Genomic DNA, 14,954 nt, shown 5'->3' on the forward strand with positions numbered 1-14,954 from the left:
CCTGTAAGCGCAGACGCCTTTCTGAGGATATGATCAATCAGTGATTCAGAATATCCAAAAAGCAGAACAACGCATGGAATTCTCCGCGTCTACTTACATGGAGCTGATGTTTTTGAAAAACTCTGCTATGTCAACGCTGGTCCCATTGCTCCCAGTATCTTGCAGGGCGAGTAAAGGGAAAAACCTGCCGTCGTCGGACTTATTGCAATAGATCTCTGTTTGAGAGCAGCTGCAGGTCAGCGGGCAGTCCAGCATGGAGCTCAGATAGTCCTGGAAAACACTCATCAGAAACAAAACCCTCCACCAGCAAATCCGGATCGAGTGAAACCATAGATCCATGTCTCCGGGCAAAGGGGGGCAGAAGAGGTCCCGATGTCCTCTGCTGGGTTAGAACAGAACAGGAGAGAGGAGAGGAGGAGAGGAGGAGGAAGGGAGGAGGAGGATGGTGGTGCGTCTGTACAGAGGATGCTCTATGTGAGCGTTTCTGCCGTGGATGGATGCTGTAGTGTCCTTGCGCGTCAGAAATTGGGTGAAAAGGAGGAGATAAAACAACACAGAAAGAGCAGACGAAACAGAAAACCGGAAATCAAAAATAAGAAAGCGATATAATGTGAGGCTCCGGTCGTCTTTTCAGCCTTAAATGCATGGTGTTACCCCGGAAAGCCGTGCTGCTGATGTCGTCGTGTCTCTCCAAGCAGGACCAGGACGACTGGCTGGAGAGCAGAGAGACACAAAATGAGAAGTTGAAGCATCAAGTCCCTCCTACCGGCTAGTTATACTGACACCTGCAGAAACTGCATGGAATCAACAGTGATAGCAACGAGACGTTTCATATGAGGACCGCTGCTGCACAGCAACATGAGTGCGTTATGAGATCAAGACACAAAGGCTAACATCAAAATGTGAAGAAAGAACGAGAGGATCATTACATTTTAAATTCTTGATTCAGTAACTGAAGGCCTGAACAACCACCCTATCAAATATTTTAGTATCTAAACTGAAAAAAAAAAAAAAAAAAAAAAAAAAAGCCTTTAAGTCAGTACAGAGCAAATGCATAAGGATACATGAAGGTTAAATTTATTCTAAGGTTTCTATTGTAAAGTTACTATAATAAAATAGATTAATGTAATATTTTTGAAACCAATCAACAGACAATATATAATGCCAATAAATTAATTACAAATATAAATCACAAATGTACTTTTTACAAACCTTAATCACTCGTGCAGCCATTTGGTTTTAGAAGTCACAGAATTATTTAAACTGAGATCACATGTGTAGTCCAGGGGTTCTAATTGTCTTAAACACACCCCTATCTGGAAGGTCCAGGATTAAGTGAGTCTGTGTCATGAAGACAAAGAAACACTCCAATCAACAACGGAGCAGCCCAGTCCAGCTCTCAGTCCAATTAAGAATGTATGGCTGGACTTGAGGAAGGCTTCATATATGGTCCCCATACAACCTGAGAGAGCCAGCTTGATTAGCTGTGTAAAGAAGAATGGGGGGAAATATATTATATATATTATACTGTATCACAAGTCAGAAACATCCTCTACACTCACTAGTGAAGAAGTGAAGTCAAAAGCAGCTCAGCTGTAATGATCATCAATCTCTGGCTGTGTTGACATCTTAAGTGGTAAAACTGCCTGTATGTCCTGGGCTAATCAGACATTGAAAGAAACACAACATTATGGTTCTGTTTGGTACTCTCTTGGTTGGATTCTTGGATGTATGGACAAGGAGGATATTTCAGTTTCAGCGTGAGGCTGGGCGAAATGATCAGATGTAATTATCTGTTCAGTTCTGCTTATAGATGGCATCAAATTAAATTCATGTCATGTCTGCCGTTTATCTGAGAGAGCCCAGCAAAGCACTGTGATGCTAAAACTGAATTAATTCTTTCACATACATCCAATACAAAATGTTTAAAAACAACTTATTTTTACCTCTGTGGAAAATAATCAGATTATATGTTAAAGGATAAGTTCACGATTCACAGAGATCAGATCCCCTTCCGCTTTATTTGATGAGCTAGAGCACTGAAGCCTCATGTTAGCTTCAGATAAACTTTGTAATATATCTTTGATCAGACTGATGACTGGTTTTGCCCCCCCATCATTTCAGGAAGGGTCCTCTTAATGGATGGTATGACCAGGAAGAATCATTACAGCAAGCAAAAGGCTGTTTGTTCATATCAGAACCTGGCTGTTGTTTTAAGACAGACTTGATAAATTATGGACTTATCCTTAAATGCACTGGAAAAAACCACCACAGTTCCCCAACCACCTCTCTCCGTGGACTCTCTTTTTCAGTCCAATTGCTGTGTGTAACTTTTGTCATAATGACCAGTTTTCTTGAGTGAAACTGTGTCATGCAATTTCGCAAAGCTTGTTCATCCAACTTCTAATAGAAATAAAACTAATAAAATCACTTGGAAAGCAAGAGTAGATGGCTTTCACTGGAGCACAGAGTCACTGACAGGCATTTGTAGGGATATGCCTAATCAGTTTGGATTTTTACTAAATTTACATCATCTTTGCCATGTCCCATTAAGCCAGTCAGCCAGTGCATTGTTTTGGGCAATATCATATTGAACACAAGATGTGACAAAAATATATAAATAAAAGTGAAAAAATAAATGATGAAATTAAATAAATTCTTAGTCAAATGAAAATTGATTTTGCACGTTTTGTCGTATTATTTCAAATCTACATTCATTTTCATTAATTTATTGCAGCACTGTTGAATAATTATACAAATCTTATCAGTTCATCAAGAGCTGTTTTTAATTCTTTTCTACATGCACAGATTGTTGACTTATTTATTAAAATCATTAAAATTAGAATCATTATCAATTATTATTGTGCAATTCCTCAGTGCGTTTATTGCATTGTATATATGCAACTATTTATTTATTTATTTAAGATCTATTTAATTGAAATAATATTGTCACGTGTAATCTTCATGTGAAAATTCTGTTTGAAATACCTGTCTTTTTGGTTCAGAAAGAGTTTTTGGGCAGATGGACGGCTGACAGTAGCAACCACCTGTCATAGTCCTTCTGACCTAATCTGAGATGAAGTTTCATTTTTTAAAACTAAACAGATATGAAAGCCCTTTGAGATCGTGTCATCCAGAGCTCTACCTAAATGTGATCGATTCCTCAGATGCCACCCAGTCCCTTGATCATATCCACAACTTCTATTTGAAATATTTCCATTAATGAAGTTTGAAAAACTGACAACCTTGTTGAGCACATGACAGCTTTCCATCTCCAAACAAATGGGAATGAGCAGAGCCGTCATTCTGTTCTTCTGTTGAACTTATCTGAGCCATCACCAGGTTTCAAAATCTCCCAGGTTACTTTCAGTTCCCATTTCAAACAGGCCCCGTCACTGTGGTGGCCACCCATTAGTCCTGCTCTCTCTCTGAGCCAACCTGAGCCCAAACCATCTGAAGCCTGATGCTGAGCCTCCATCTTACTTCTTCCTGCTCAGTCAATTATCATCCTTGATTGTCAACTGCGCAAAAAGTCTTATCTTATCTGAAATGGTTGCATGACAGCCACCTCGCTTCAGTTCTTCACCAGCTCAGCTGGTCTGCTAGAATCAATCAGGAACATCCAGTACAACTGTACAGCCTTCAAAGGGTCTAGTTGAAGATAAAGGGCTACATGAGCAGAGTATGGAGTTGCTGAGGACTAATTAAATGGAGGGAGTGTTCTGCCATCTCTCCAAACTAAGCAACTTAAAAGACGACACACTCTCAGATCTTCTCTACACCAGTGAAAGGAGCGATAAGCAAGTCTGTGTTACAGAACCAAAGCCACAAATCAGACTCAAGTTTGCAGAACATTATGCTCCTGGTTGTTGGCTTTCCCAGCAAACTGTTTCTCCAAAAACAAGTACAGTAATACTTTGTCTCTGCACAGAATACATGTTCACATACTTGAAATACTGTACATGCATTTTATATCAGTGGTAAAATCTGTGGGAAAATTTAATGCAAAAATAAGACTTTGAGAGTGACTTTAAGCATAGTTGGACACAGTTCTGCAACAAATTGTACATGCCAATGTCTTCCTCTGTAGCTTTGTATGTACTTTTGTCTTTTAGCATTAGATTGTCTACTGCAGAATTCAAATCAGGAAGGGAACTATGACAAATATGTCATTTTGAATATTTTTAGTCAGCTGAAACAAAAGAGATATGCTGTTTAATAATCTGGGGAAATTAACTCCCTAGACTAAATCTGAGGTGACCACTCTCCGTGTTATAGATCCAGATCCAGTTATAGATAGATCCAGATCTGAGATTCAAGTCCCACATCGACAAGGTGATGAAAACTTCTTTTTTCCACCTTAGACCCATAGCTAAAGTACAACCATTTCTAAAAAAAAAAAAAAAAAAAAGATGCTGAAGAACAGATTTGTGTCTTTATTTCAAGCCGACTTGATTACTGTAAGCTCTGCAGCACTTTGTTATGTTTTACTTGATTTTATGCATTCTATGTCATTTTTTAACCTATGCTTGTTATTTTAATTTGTGCTTTTACCGTATGCATTGTCCTTATTTTTATTTTCATCCTTATCCTTACCTTTTCTATAGTTGTCAAGTGGATTTTATTCTCCATCTTATTTTCCATCTATGAAATGAAAGGTGAAAGTTGCCATAAAGATTACGTTTATTATTACTATTATGCCAGGCATCCAGTGGAGACACACTTTGCTGGGGAGGGGCCATGAAATGTACAGTATGTACAGGAGTAAATCATATTAGAGTTTTTCAAAGGCAAAAAAGCAATCACTTTGCTTTATGTATGGATGTGTTGATTAGTGAGCATTAGAAGTGCTGGTGAGTGGATTGTGTTACCTTTCTGCTTATTGTTTCCCCCTGTTTCTAGTCTTTATGCTAAGCTAAGCTAAGTGGCTGCTGGCTCCAGCTTTATATTGAATGGACAAGCACGAGAGCAGTATCAATCTTCTCATCCAACTCTCGACAAGAAAGTAATAAATAGGCCTGTCGTCCAAAATGCCAAAGTATTCCTTTAAAGAACTGACAATGTCAATGAATTCACAGACGTTTTGCAGATGTTACTTGGAAGTTCTTTGGAACCTTCCTGACCATAAAATTCCCCACAACACATTACTTTCATGGTCTGAGATCTCCTAACAAGATCACGGAAATGAGTTGACGTTTCACTGATAATATTATCTTGGAGTGCTTGCTGGAAGGACTTTTACATCATCCAGCCTGTTCTCATTCCCAACGCTTTGTCATGCCCCTCCGTATTTCATACAGATGCACACGATACTCCTCAGCATCTGTAGGAGACGCAACAGCCTTTCAACTAACTTCAGTGTAAATTCATCCTCTGTAATATTAGATGCCCACACAGTCGTCCTGCCACAAAGCCTTTCCAACACGTGGTTGTGAAATTATTTTTGGAAAAAAAAAATCATTCACTTTTGGTTTCTCATGTGACACTAAAAGCGGTCTCCTAGGTGAAAGTCGCATGTTTGTTTGACCGATCCATCTACACGAACTGCCTCTATTTGCAAACTTTCTTGCTCTTTATAATATGTCACTTTACTCTGAGCATCTAATACTGTGGAGTTAGTTGAAAGCCCAATGCGTCTCATTCAGATGCTTAAGGGTTCCTTGTGCATCTACAGTATGTGCGATGCCAAGGGGTGTGAGAAAGCATCATTATTTAACTATATGGGAATGAGGCAGACTAGCTGGTCATAAGGTGATATAGGTGAAAAAGAAGTTGATTAGTGTTTTAGTGTTTCCGTGTAAGTAATTATAATACAAGAAATGACAGAGGCCAGAGTGGGTGGAAAATAATAATTTTAAACTAAGTCTGTCTAAAATGAAAGATTCTTTTTACATCCAGTAGAAATACAACCCACAATAGCCCCTCCACTGCTGAAAATGTGTTTTTATATTGAACAGTATTTCTACAAAGGATAAATAACTTACTTTTAGGCTATTCTGTGGAACTTCTAAAACTCAAGCCCTGAAACTATGTGGCTCAGTCTGTATGAAAGTGGAATAAACTACGAACTCAAAAAGGAGTTTATCCAAGTTCTCGGCTGTCTTGACAACTACAGGACTGACGCCTTCTCTGATTTCACACAGAGAAGCATTGCATTCACAAAAATAGGAAAAACAGACAAACACACAGAAGAGAGAGACATGATAACATGCAGACTAGGGAGAAAGAAGTGAAGAGGGGAGGCTGAATCTCCTGGAGGACGATGAGGAACTGACAGCCAGGACAGAGAGAGGTCTCAGGACAGCTGATGATCCAGCAGAGAGGACTCTGAGTGAAAAGAGAGGAGAAGGAGCAAACAAGAGAGAGAAAGAAGAGGGCAGGAGGGAGAGATATACACAGTTTGGTGGTTTGTGGGAAACGGAAACAAAAACAACAGAAAGTTAGAGAGATTCAACGGTTGTCATAAAGTATGTTTGTTGGGTTATTATCGGCAGGACAAGTATGGACCATAGGGCATAATGTAATAGATTCATTGAGACTGAACCCAAACAGGCACTTATTGAAAGTTAGGGAGCAAAGCTGAGTTTTTAGGCTTTAAAGGCCTCAGCAGAAGGGGCATGACAGGAAAAGGCCCTGCAGTGTGCCGACTTCTTTTTAAGTCTAGGGACTGACAGTAACCCTGTATTCTCAGAGCGGAAAGCACAGGGTGATGAGATCAGACAGATAAGAAGGCATGAGACCACTTATAATTTTATCATCAGTAGCACCTTCAAGTCCAATTTGGCATGGAAAGGAGGCCAATGAAGTGAAGCAAAAATTGGTGTACTGTGGTCAAATTTTAGTCCTGCTGCAGTATTCTGAACCATTTGGAGACTTTTCATGTGTGGCAGACATTACAGTAACAAAAATCTGGATGAAACAGGAAGCATGAATCAAGACATCTGCATCACCCATTGACAGTAAGACCTAATTTTAGCTATGTTACGTAAGTTGAAAAAGATCTTGGTGGTTTCTTTATTGTGCCAATCAAAGGAGAGAGTAGGATCAAGATTTTTTGTTGTCAAATTTTGAGGAAACATCCAGTTGTCAAGGGTTATTGTTAGTTGGTAAAACTGGTATCTGTGCGAGCCATCTGAGTTTTATGGAAATATAGATGCATGAAATGATGTGACATTCAGGATTTCTAAATGAATCATTTGAAGATGATCAGTCTTTGCAGGCATATAGAGATGAGTATCATCAGTGTAGCAGTAAAAATGTTTTCTGTAACTGAGTGTAATTTGGTCAAGAGGTGAAATACATGAAGAGAACAGGAGCGGGCCCAAGATAGAGGTACTCACCATTTCATGACAGAAAATATCAATGTATTATTATTATTGCAAACATACAGCATTCTTCAGGGTAGGTAAGATTTTAAGTATGTGTTAGCCAAGCCAGAGACAACACATTCATACTCCTAATTTGTCACATACAGAAGCTTGGTCAGGACTCCCTGGCCTCACTTCTTAAGGCACTGGGTACCCCTTAAGCATCATTTTTCAATGTGCAGGGCTCCTTGGTCAACTTAGCGATACTAGATATGAAAAATCTCGTTTGACTTTCAAAATAAAGCTTGCTGAAAACAATAATAAACATGTGGTTAATGTTGTGACACGGTCATACTTTGGCAAGTTTTTGGCACCAAAGCTACTTGATAAGTATTTTAAGCAACTACTTGGTTAGACATAGACAACAAAAGCAATTGGCTAGGTATAGGAAAATATCACGTTGTAGCTTAAAATAACTACATTAGGTAATTAGTTAGGTGCTGACATACATTAAGCTATGTATGCTATTTCACAACCTTCCACAAATCAACCTTCAGTTTTGGTTTCACACAAGACACGAACCCTGGTCTCATGGGTGACCACCTGTACTTTACCCATCCAACCACTCCAGCCTCCCCCATAGGTGGACTTTTCTCACTCTTTATACGACATCATTTGATGCTTTGGGAGTGAGAACGTGCTGTCTATAGGTCTATCGGATTACCCTGCATATTGCAAAATGATGTTGAAATGGTACCCAGTGCCTTTAAAGTGCACTAAGGGGTCGCGACCAAGTGTCATTATGTGACAAGTGGGGAAAGAGAACAAGTTGCCAGAGGCACCAAATTGGTTTTCAAGTGGTCGAGGAGAATACTGTGATCAGTGGTATCAAAAGTTGCACTGCGATCCAGTAGAAGCACAGAGGTGGAATTTCACCAAAGAGGAAGCAACCAACTTACAAAGTGCAGTTTCAGTGGAATGGCAGGTCCTGAAAGCATTTCAAAAGGTTCAAAAAGATTACAGTTAGTTATGTGGGCCGAAAGTTGCTGAGACACATCTCTTTCTAACACTTTTGAAAAGAATGGAAAGTTAGATATATAAAGATTCTGCTCACCAGCTTTAAAGATGGGAATGACTTTGGCTATTTTCATCTTAATGGGAAAGGTGCCCAGTTTCAGTGAGAGATTGCAGATATGTGCTATGGGATCTGCTATAGCATGGACCATGTTCTCCACTTCCATTGTTGATGCAGCCGTCCGTAGCTGTGGCCGTAAAGTCGGCGGTGCCTGTCATAGTGCCAACCCCTGAACCCAGTGGTGGACACTGAAAGTAAGGGATGCCGTCAAGCTGAAGGAGTCCTATTGGGCCTGGTTGGCTCATGGGACTCCTGAGGCAGCTGACGGGTACTGGAAGACCAAGCGTGCGGCAGCTCAGGCGGTTGTAGAAGCAAATACTCGGGTCTAGGAGGAGTTCAGGGAGGCCATGGAGGAGGACTACCAGTCAGCCTCGAGGAAATTCTGGCAAACCGTTCGACGCCTCAGGAAGGGGAAGCAGCTTTCTGTCAACACTGTTTACAGTGGAGGTGGGGAGCTGTTGACCTTGACTTGGGATATTGTCGGGCAATGGAAGGAATACTTCGAGGATCTCCTCAATCCCACTGTCATGTCTTCTGTAGAGGAAGCAGGGACTGGGTACTTGGAGGTTGATTCATCCATGGTTCGAGGCCATGGTTCTCGACCGGAAAAAGGTGGCTTGCTCTGTTCAGGCTGGGGGAGACTTCCTGCCTCAGGTGGAGGAGTTTAAGTATCTTGGGAGCCTGTTCACGAGTGAGGGAAGGATGGAACATGAGATTGACAGGCGGATCGGTGCAGCGGCTACAGTAATGCAGTCGCTGTACCAGTCTGTCGTGGTGAAGAAGGAGCTGAGCCGAAAGGCGAAGCTCTCGATTTACCAGTCAACCTACATTCCTACCCTTACCTATGGTCATGAACTTTGGGTCATGGCCAAAAGAAGACCGGATACGAGCGGCTGAAATGAGTTTCCCTTAGAGATAGGGTGAGGAGCTCTGTCACCCGGGAGGAGCTCAGAGTAGAGTCACTGCTCCTCCACATCAAGTCAGCTGAGGTGGCTCGGGCATCTCTATCGGATGCCCCCTGGACGCCTCCCTAGGTGTTCCAGGCATGTCCCACCGGGAGGAGGCCCCGGGGAAGACCCAGGACACGCTGGAGTGACTATGTCACTCGGCTGGCCTGGGAACGCCTCGGGATCCCCTCGGAAGAGGTAGGGGAAGTCCGGGGAGAGGGAAGTTTGGGCGTCCCTGCTCGGACTGCTCCCGCCGCGACCCGGCCCCGGATGAAGCAGGAGAAAATGGATGGATGGATGGATGGATGGATGGATGGATGGATGGATGGATGGATGGATGGATGATTGATTGATTGATAATGTCTTGGAGTGCTCATTTCAACAAGTTTTACATCATGTGCTAATCATTGCTAATATAACCAAAGACGATGATTAGTGCTCATGAAAGTCAAGTAGTAGTTTCAAATAATACTTTCAACTCCTGACTAGAGTGGCTGGGAAATAATACCTGTTGGCTATATATATCTAAATGAAAGATTCTCCATTGCAATATAACAACATACACCACTATGGCTCCTCCACTGCTGACAAAGTGTTGTTATATTGTGTGGTGTTTCCATGGAGGATGGACAACTTGCTTTTCTGGGCTTTTCTGTGGAATTTCTGAAACTCTGTGGCTCAGCCTCTGTTAGCAGAATAAACTGCAAACTCAAAAATGAGTTTATCCACACTCTCGGCTGGCCTGACATCTGACCTCGCTGGCTAACTACTGTACTGATGCCTTTCCAGATTTTACAGAGAGAATTTTTGTTGCTGTTGTTATGGTTTCGTCCTTTGCGCATTCAGCTTTTTGGTTTGTCAACAAGCTGCTTTCGTCCACTTGCCTTTTTACAAAAGAGGCTGTAAGTAACTGTTGCAAAAAAGTATTAAAGAGATGGGTCAGATTAGGTTGAAAATGCCTATGTCAAACTGAAAAGTAAATGGCCTGAAAAGTCTGGAGTATTTTAAAGATAAAAAATTTATCATGCTGGAGCCACTACACTCTGATTTCTTGGCTGTCACCGTTGTGCCTCTCTGTTTTTCTCAAAGCAAAATTGGTAATGCTGCAACACACAACAGTTTCTCTGTATCACTTGTAGGTAATTGCGAAGGTTTACTCTCTTCTGTTGTACCATGAACACCATGGGAGGGAGTCAAGAATAAGATTGTATGTAACCTTATGGAATCCTCCTCTTAACCTTCCCTAAAACTTGAACACACTGTAAAATCTCCCTTTGTGATTTTCCAAGTTTTCAGTTCCTCATATACAGCATGCAACTTTTTTTTTTTTTTTTTTTTTTTTTTTTTACCATCTTGAAGCATAATCCCTTCTACATGTTAGGAATGTGACCTATGCTGTTGTACAGGATGATATGTAAGAAGCAAGTAGGGATCAGACTGCTGGTGATGCACTCACTGACTGCCCTTGTTACATTTTGGTGAACAGTCTCTCTAATGAGTATGGACAGACTATTATTATGAGGAAAGTTGCTGATTCATTTTCTTAGCCGTTCCCTGTGCTAATTTAACCTAGCTGCCTGCTGGTGGTAGCTTTGTGTTTACCATAAAGATATAAGAGCAATATCACATATCTTGTTTAATTTGACATGTCAGCTGTTTCTTTATGGTAAAGATCAACTATTCCTTTAAAGGGTCACATTAAAAACCATGTTTGGAATAGCCCTACACTTGACTGTAACTCCAACAGGAAAAACTTAAAGTAGTCACTTTAAACAGAGGCTCTTGCTAAGGGGCCTCTTGACCTAGGGCCCTGTGCCTGTGCCTGGTATGCCCATTCAATAATTATGGGTAATAATAGTTAATGATGATGATCATGCTTACCATCAACTGACTGTACATGTGCAATCATTGTTTTTTGTGAAGATAAAGGAGTACCAAGTAAATGGCAAGTGTTCTGTTCTCTTTCAATAGCTACTACAAGCATACCCTTAAGAAAGGTTTTTAACCTCCAGCTGCTCATGAGGAACTTCTCTGTGGTCACTAACAGACGACAACTGTTGTACCAAGCTGCTCTCAGTGGCCGGCAGCTCGAGACTGATTGTAATTGGCAGCGTCATGGGGCTGAAAGGACTTCAAACCTCCCTTGATGGTCACACAAAAAACTCCAATGTGACAAAAAACAAAAACGTCAGAGTTCAACAAACACAATGTGCAGAGATTTGCTGCCACATTGCTTGAACTTTTGCTCATCAGGAAGTATGTTATAACTCCATCTGGTCAACATCAAATTTCCATCAAAGATACAGTCAACTTAGATATCGCATTATCAAGATCATAATTTGTTTTAAGAGATTAAAGAATCCATTTTCCTGTGGGTTTCTCAGTACTAATGGAGGAGCTCATCACAATCAATCAATCAATACAAATGTAAGAAAGGAGTGAGTAGTGTCAAATGATTTATTGTATGTGCCGTTTCATAGAATCTCTACAAATATGAATGTATACTGCATACATTGATTTCTGAAAAGGTTCCTATTAGTGCTGTCAAAAATATCGCGTTATTAACACATTAACACAAATCATTTAATGGCATCATTTTTTTTATCACGAGATTAGCGCTCTTTGTGACCTAGTGAACTTGTAGTTTTTTATAAGCTGTGGCCACTGCTAGTAACGTAAGAAAAACTACAGGATCCGATTGTAAACCGGAAACAAAACACTAAGCACGCCCCATGCACGTCTTGTCTGCTCGCCAGCTGTAAAAGAGTAGGCAACACACAGTGAATGCGAGTTCTCCGCCGTCTCCTTGTCAAAACTAGGCAACAATGGATGGCTTTCGACAGAGGCATATGGATGCTATTGTGTTCAAAGGAAAGTTAAGAAAGGAGAGTTTAAGCCATGGTTTAACTGCACTATAGCCTGAGTCCTAGTTGTAGTTGTAATTTTTACATTACACTATTCTTGAAAAAGGTTAGTTGACGTAAATAGTTGTTATGAAGATTGTTGTAACATTGAAATTTTTATAAGAAGAGCAACTGAAAAGCAACAAAAGACAAGCAAGAAGAGGAAGAAAGACAGAGGAGCACTGAAAATGAGGAGAGTGGGAGATGAATAAGACAGGACAAAGAGGAGGATTTGGAGAAAAAAGAGGTTTCCCAGTGACAGAATGGGAGGAATGTTTTATCTCCGACTCATCCACCGATGTGATTCTCCAGCCACTTTAACTCTGTCGAGGATGCAGCCAACACGCCCAGCAGTCCAGAAGCTACACTAAATACACCCCACCTCCCCCCACAACAGCTCCTATAGCTTCTCTGTTTTCACATCCATTCAGCTCCTGCCATTCAAAATGCTACAGTCAATTAGTCAAGGTGCATTACACCTTGTCATCCTGACCTGAGATTTACACCCCTCAGTGCCCCTCAGAAGGATGTAATCCCCTCAGACTGATGACAGTTCATGTTTCTTGGCGGAAATGGTGGATTTCATGACTTTTCTCTATGTGGATTTATATCATTGAGTACTTTTACACTGAACTCACATGGAGCAGCCATAACCTTAAATCAGATGTCACTTATCTGACCTCTTCTTCAAAAGAGGCAGGAATTTAAGATAACATGTAATAATCAGATGGACTATTCAAATTTACCACGTTAACAAGATATTTATCAAATCTTTCTGAATTGTGATCAACATTCTGATCTACACTTTTAGATTAAATGATTGCAATTGACTGTTCACTCAATCTTCCAGACCAGAAACACAGGAACAAAAGAAATGGATTAACAGTATGTTTATCTGCTGTATGTTTGGCATGTGCACCTAACCAGCTTACTAGTAGTAACTGAGTAATACTTAAAAAGCAAGGGAGTGCATCATTAACTAACATTACTTTGTGGGGTTAAGGGTAACATTTAGAACATAAGCCTTGTGTTCTAAATGTTATGTAGTTCTCATCTTAAAGTGAATAATCAATTATATTGAGAACAAAGTGTTGCAGTGGCATTTTATTGTAGTTTGTTCTCACGTGGAGCAAATTTACCTATTTTAGATACTGGTAGGAAGAAGGAAAACGTTTTAAATAATGAATAAATAAATAACATAATCTTTTCAAAACAAAGTTCATGAGCAATCAAATGCACACTTAACGCTCTCACTGTTTTCACTGCTCCAGCCTGGCTTGGTCTTATATGATGAGAAGCTTATAGTGGCTAATGTTCGCTAATGTTAACTGAACCTCAGATTGATATTGCTGAGCAACTGACATTTAGTGTTGTGTGACTGCACTGATAAAAGATAGACCAATCAGAGCTTGGAAACGACTCAATCAGCATAAAAGGAGCTCAGTTTTAAAACCCAAATGTCATTTCATCAAATTACACTGATGGTTGTCAGTTACTACCAGTCATTGTATGTCAAGCCTGAGCCTCTTGAACATGGAGTCAATCATATTATTAAGAAGATCTGATTTATTGGAATATAGTTAATGTTTAGTTAATTGAAACCATCCAAATAAACAGAATTTTTCTCAAATTATAACAATCCACCGTAGTTTTTTTTTCTTTCTGTTATGACTCCATTGGTATTATGATTAAAATCCTTTTTTTTATCATGATTGTTGTTTGTGGTCTTGTATCTTTTAAGGTGTGTCATTTTTTGTATGTAAAATCTTAATTTGTAAAGTATTTTCTATCTCTAGATGTCGAATAAAGGTAGTGGATTGATAATTACATCATTTCCCTTGTAATAGTAGAGTGAAGGTATGACGTAGAACAAAAGTATACCTTCATTCAATTTGTACTCAAGTGCAGTTCTTCAGTTCTCTGTTGTCAGCCACTGTAAGCTCATTATAACACTTTGCCACATCTTGCTTTAAAAACAGAACAACTAGTTCTATATTCAGTACATACTATATCGCTGGGCCTTCTAGCTTTTGAGTTTGCAACATGAGAGGGCAAAGGTTCCTTTCTTTAAAAGTGTTTCTCTTCCCAGCATGGCCGCTGGGAGGAGGAGGACACTGGGGGAATGAGTCTATGCCTGTCATTTATAATTAGAAGCAGTTCTCCTTAGATGGACTGTTATCTCAACCACTTACTGTACAGTGGCTGAAGAGAGCAGGCTGCTTTATTAATGTTTTCTCCTAAAGATCCCACCACTGCACATCTTATGCATGGAAATACAATCATACCCCCACCATTACACCAAAACACAGACAAAGGTGTCAAATGGGTTTTGAAATGGACAGATTACTAGAAAACCTTTCCTTGGTTTCCAAACTGTGGTCTTGATGTTGACCAGGACTCATCTGACAAAAGGCACGTTCGTCTCAGCCGTCAGTCTCGGTTAAATGAAACATCAAGGCGCCGCCCTGCCACCAACTGATTAAAAATGGATTAATCAAGTTTGGTTAGGGGCAGAACAGTATAGAGATTTAATTTATTACCCTAGCCTATTTAAAATGTAATTACATCACAGCCGTTGATAGATTTGAACAAGGCACAAAGGTTTTTAGATGTTTCAAATTAGCAGAGCCCTGACACCGCGGCTTCATTCACTCTGTTTAAG

The 14,954-nt window shown here is 40.3% G+C and overlaps 1 protein-coding gene across 2 annotated transcripts in view; it reads right to left on the reverse strand.

Moving 5' to 3' along the window:
• Positions 1-809, reverse strand: part of ntrk3b (neurotrophic tyrosine kinase, receptor, type 3b) — a 194,318-nt gene extending 193,509 nt beyond the window's left edge. For both annotated transcript variants that reach the window (XM_070970084.1, XM_070970076.1), the window contains exon 1: positions 98-809. In XM_070970084.1, the coding sequence (XP_070826185.1) occupies positions 98-339 (242 nt within the window). In that variant the 5' untranslated portion in view covers positions 340-809. The remainder of the gene's footprint in view (positions 1-97) is intronic.
• Between the last annotated feature and the right edge of the window lie 14,145 nt (positions 810-14,954).

The sequence above is a fragment of the Chaetodon trifascialis genome, chromosome 1 (assembly GCF_039877785.1).
Source record: "Chaetodon trifascialis isolate fChaTrf1 chromosome 1, fChaTrf1.hap1, whole genome shotgun sequence".
NCBI lineage: Eukaryota > Metazoa > Chordata > Actinopteri > Chaetodontiformes > Chaetodontidae > Chaetodon > Chaetodon trifascialis.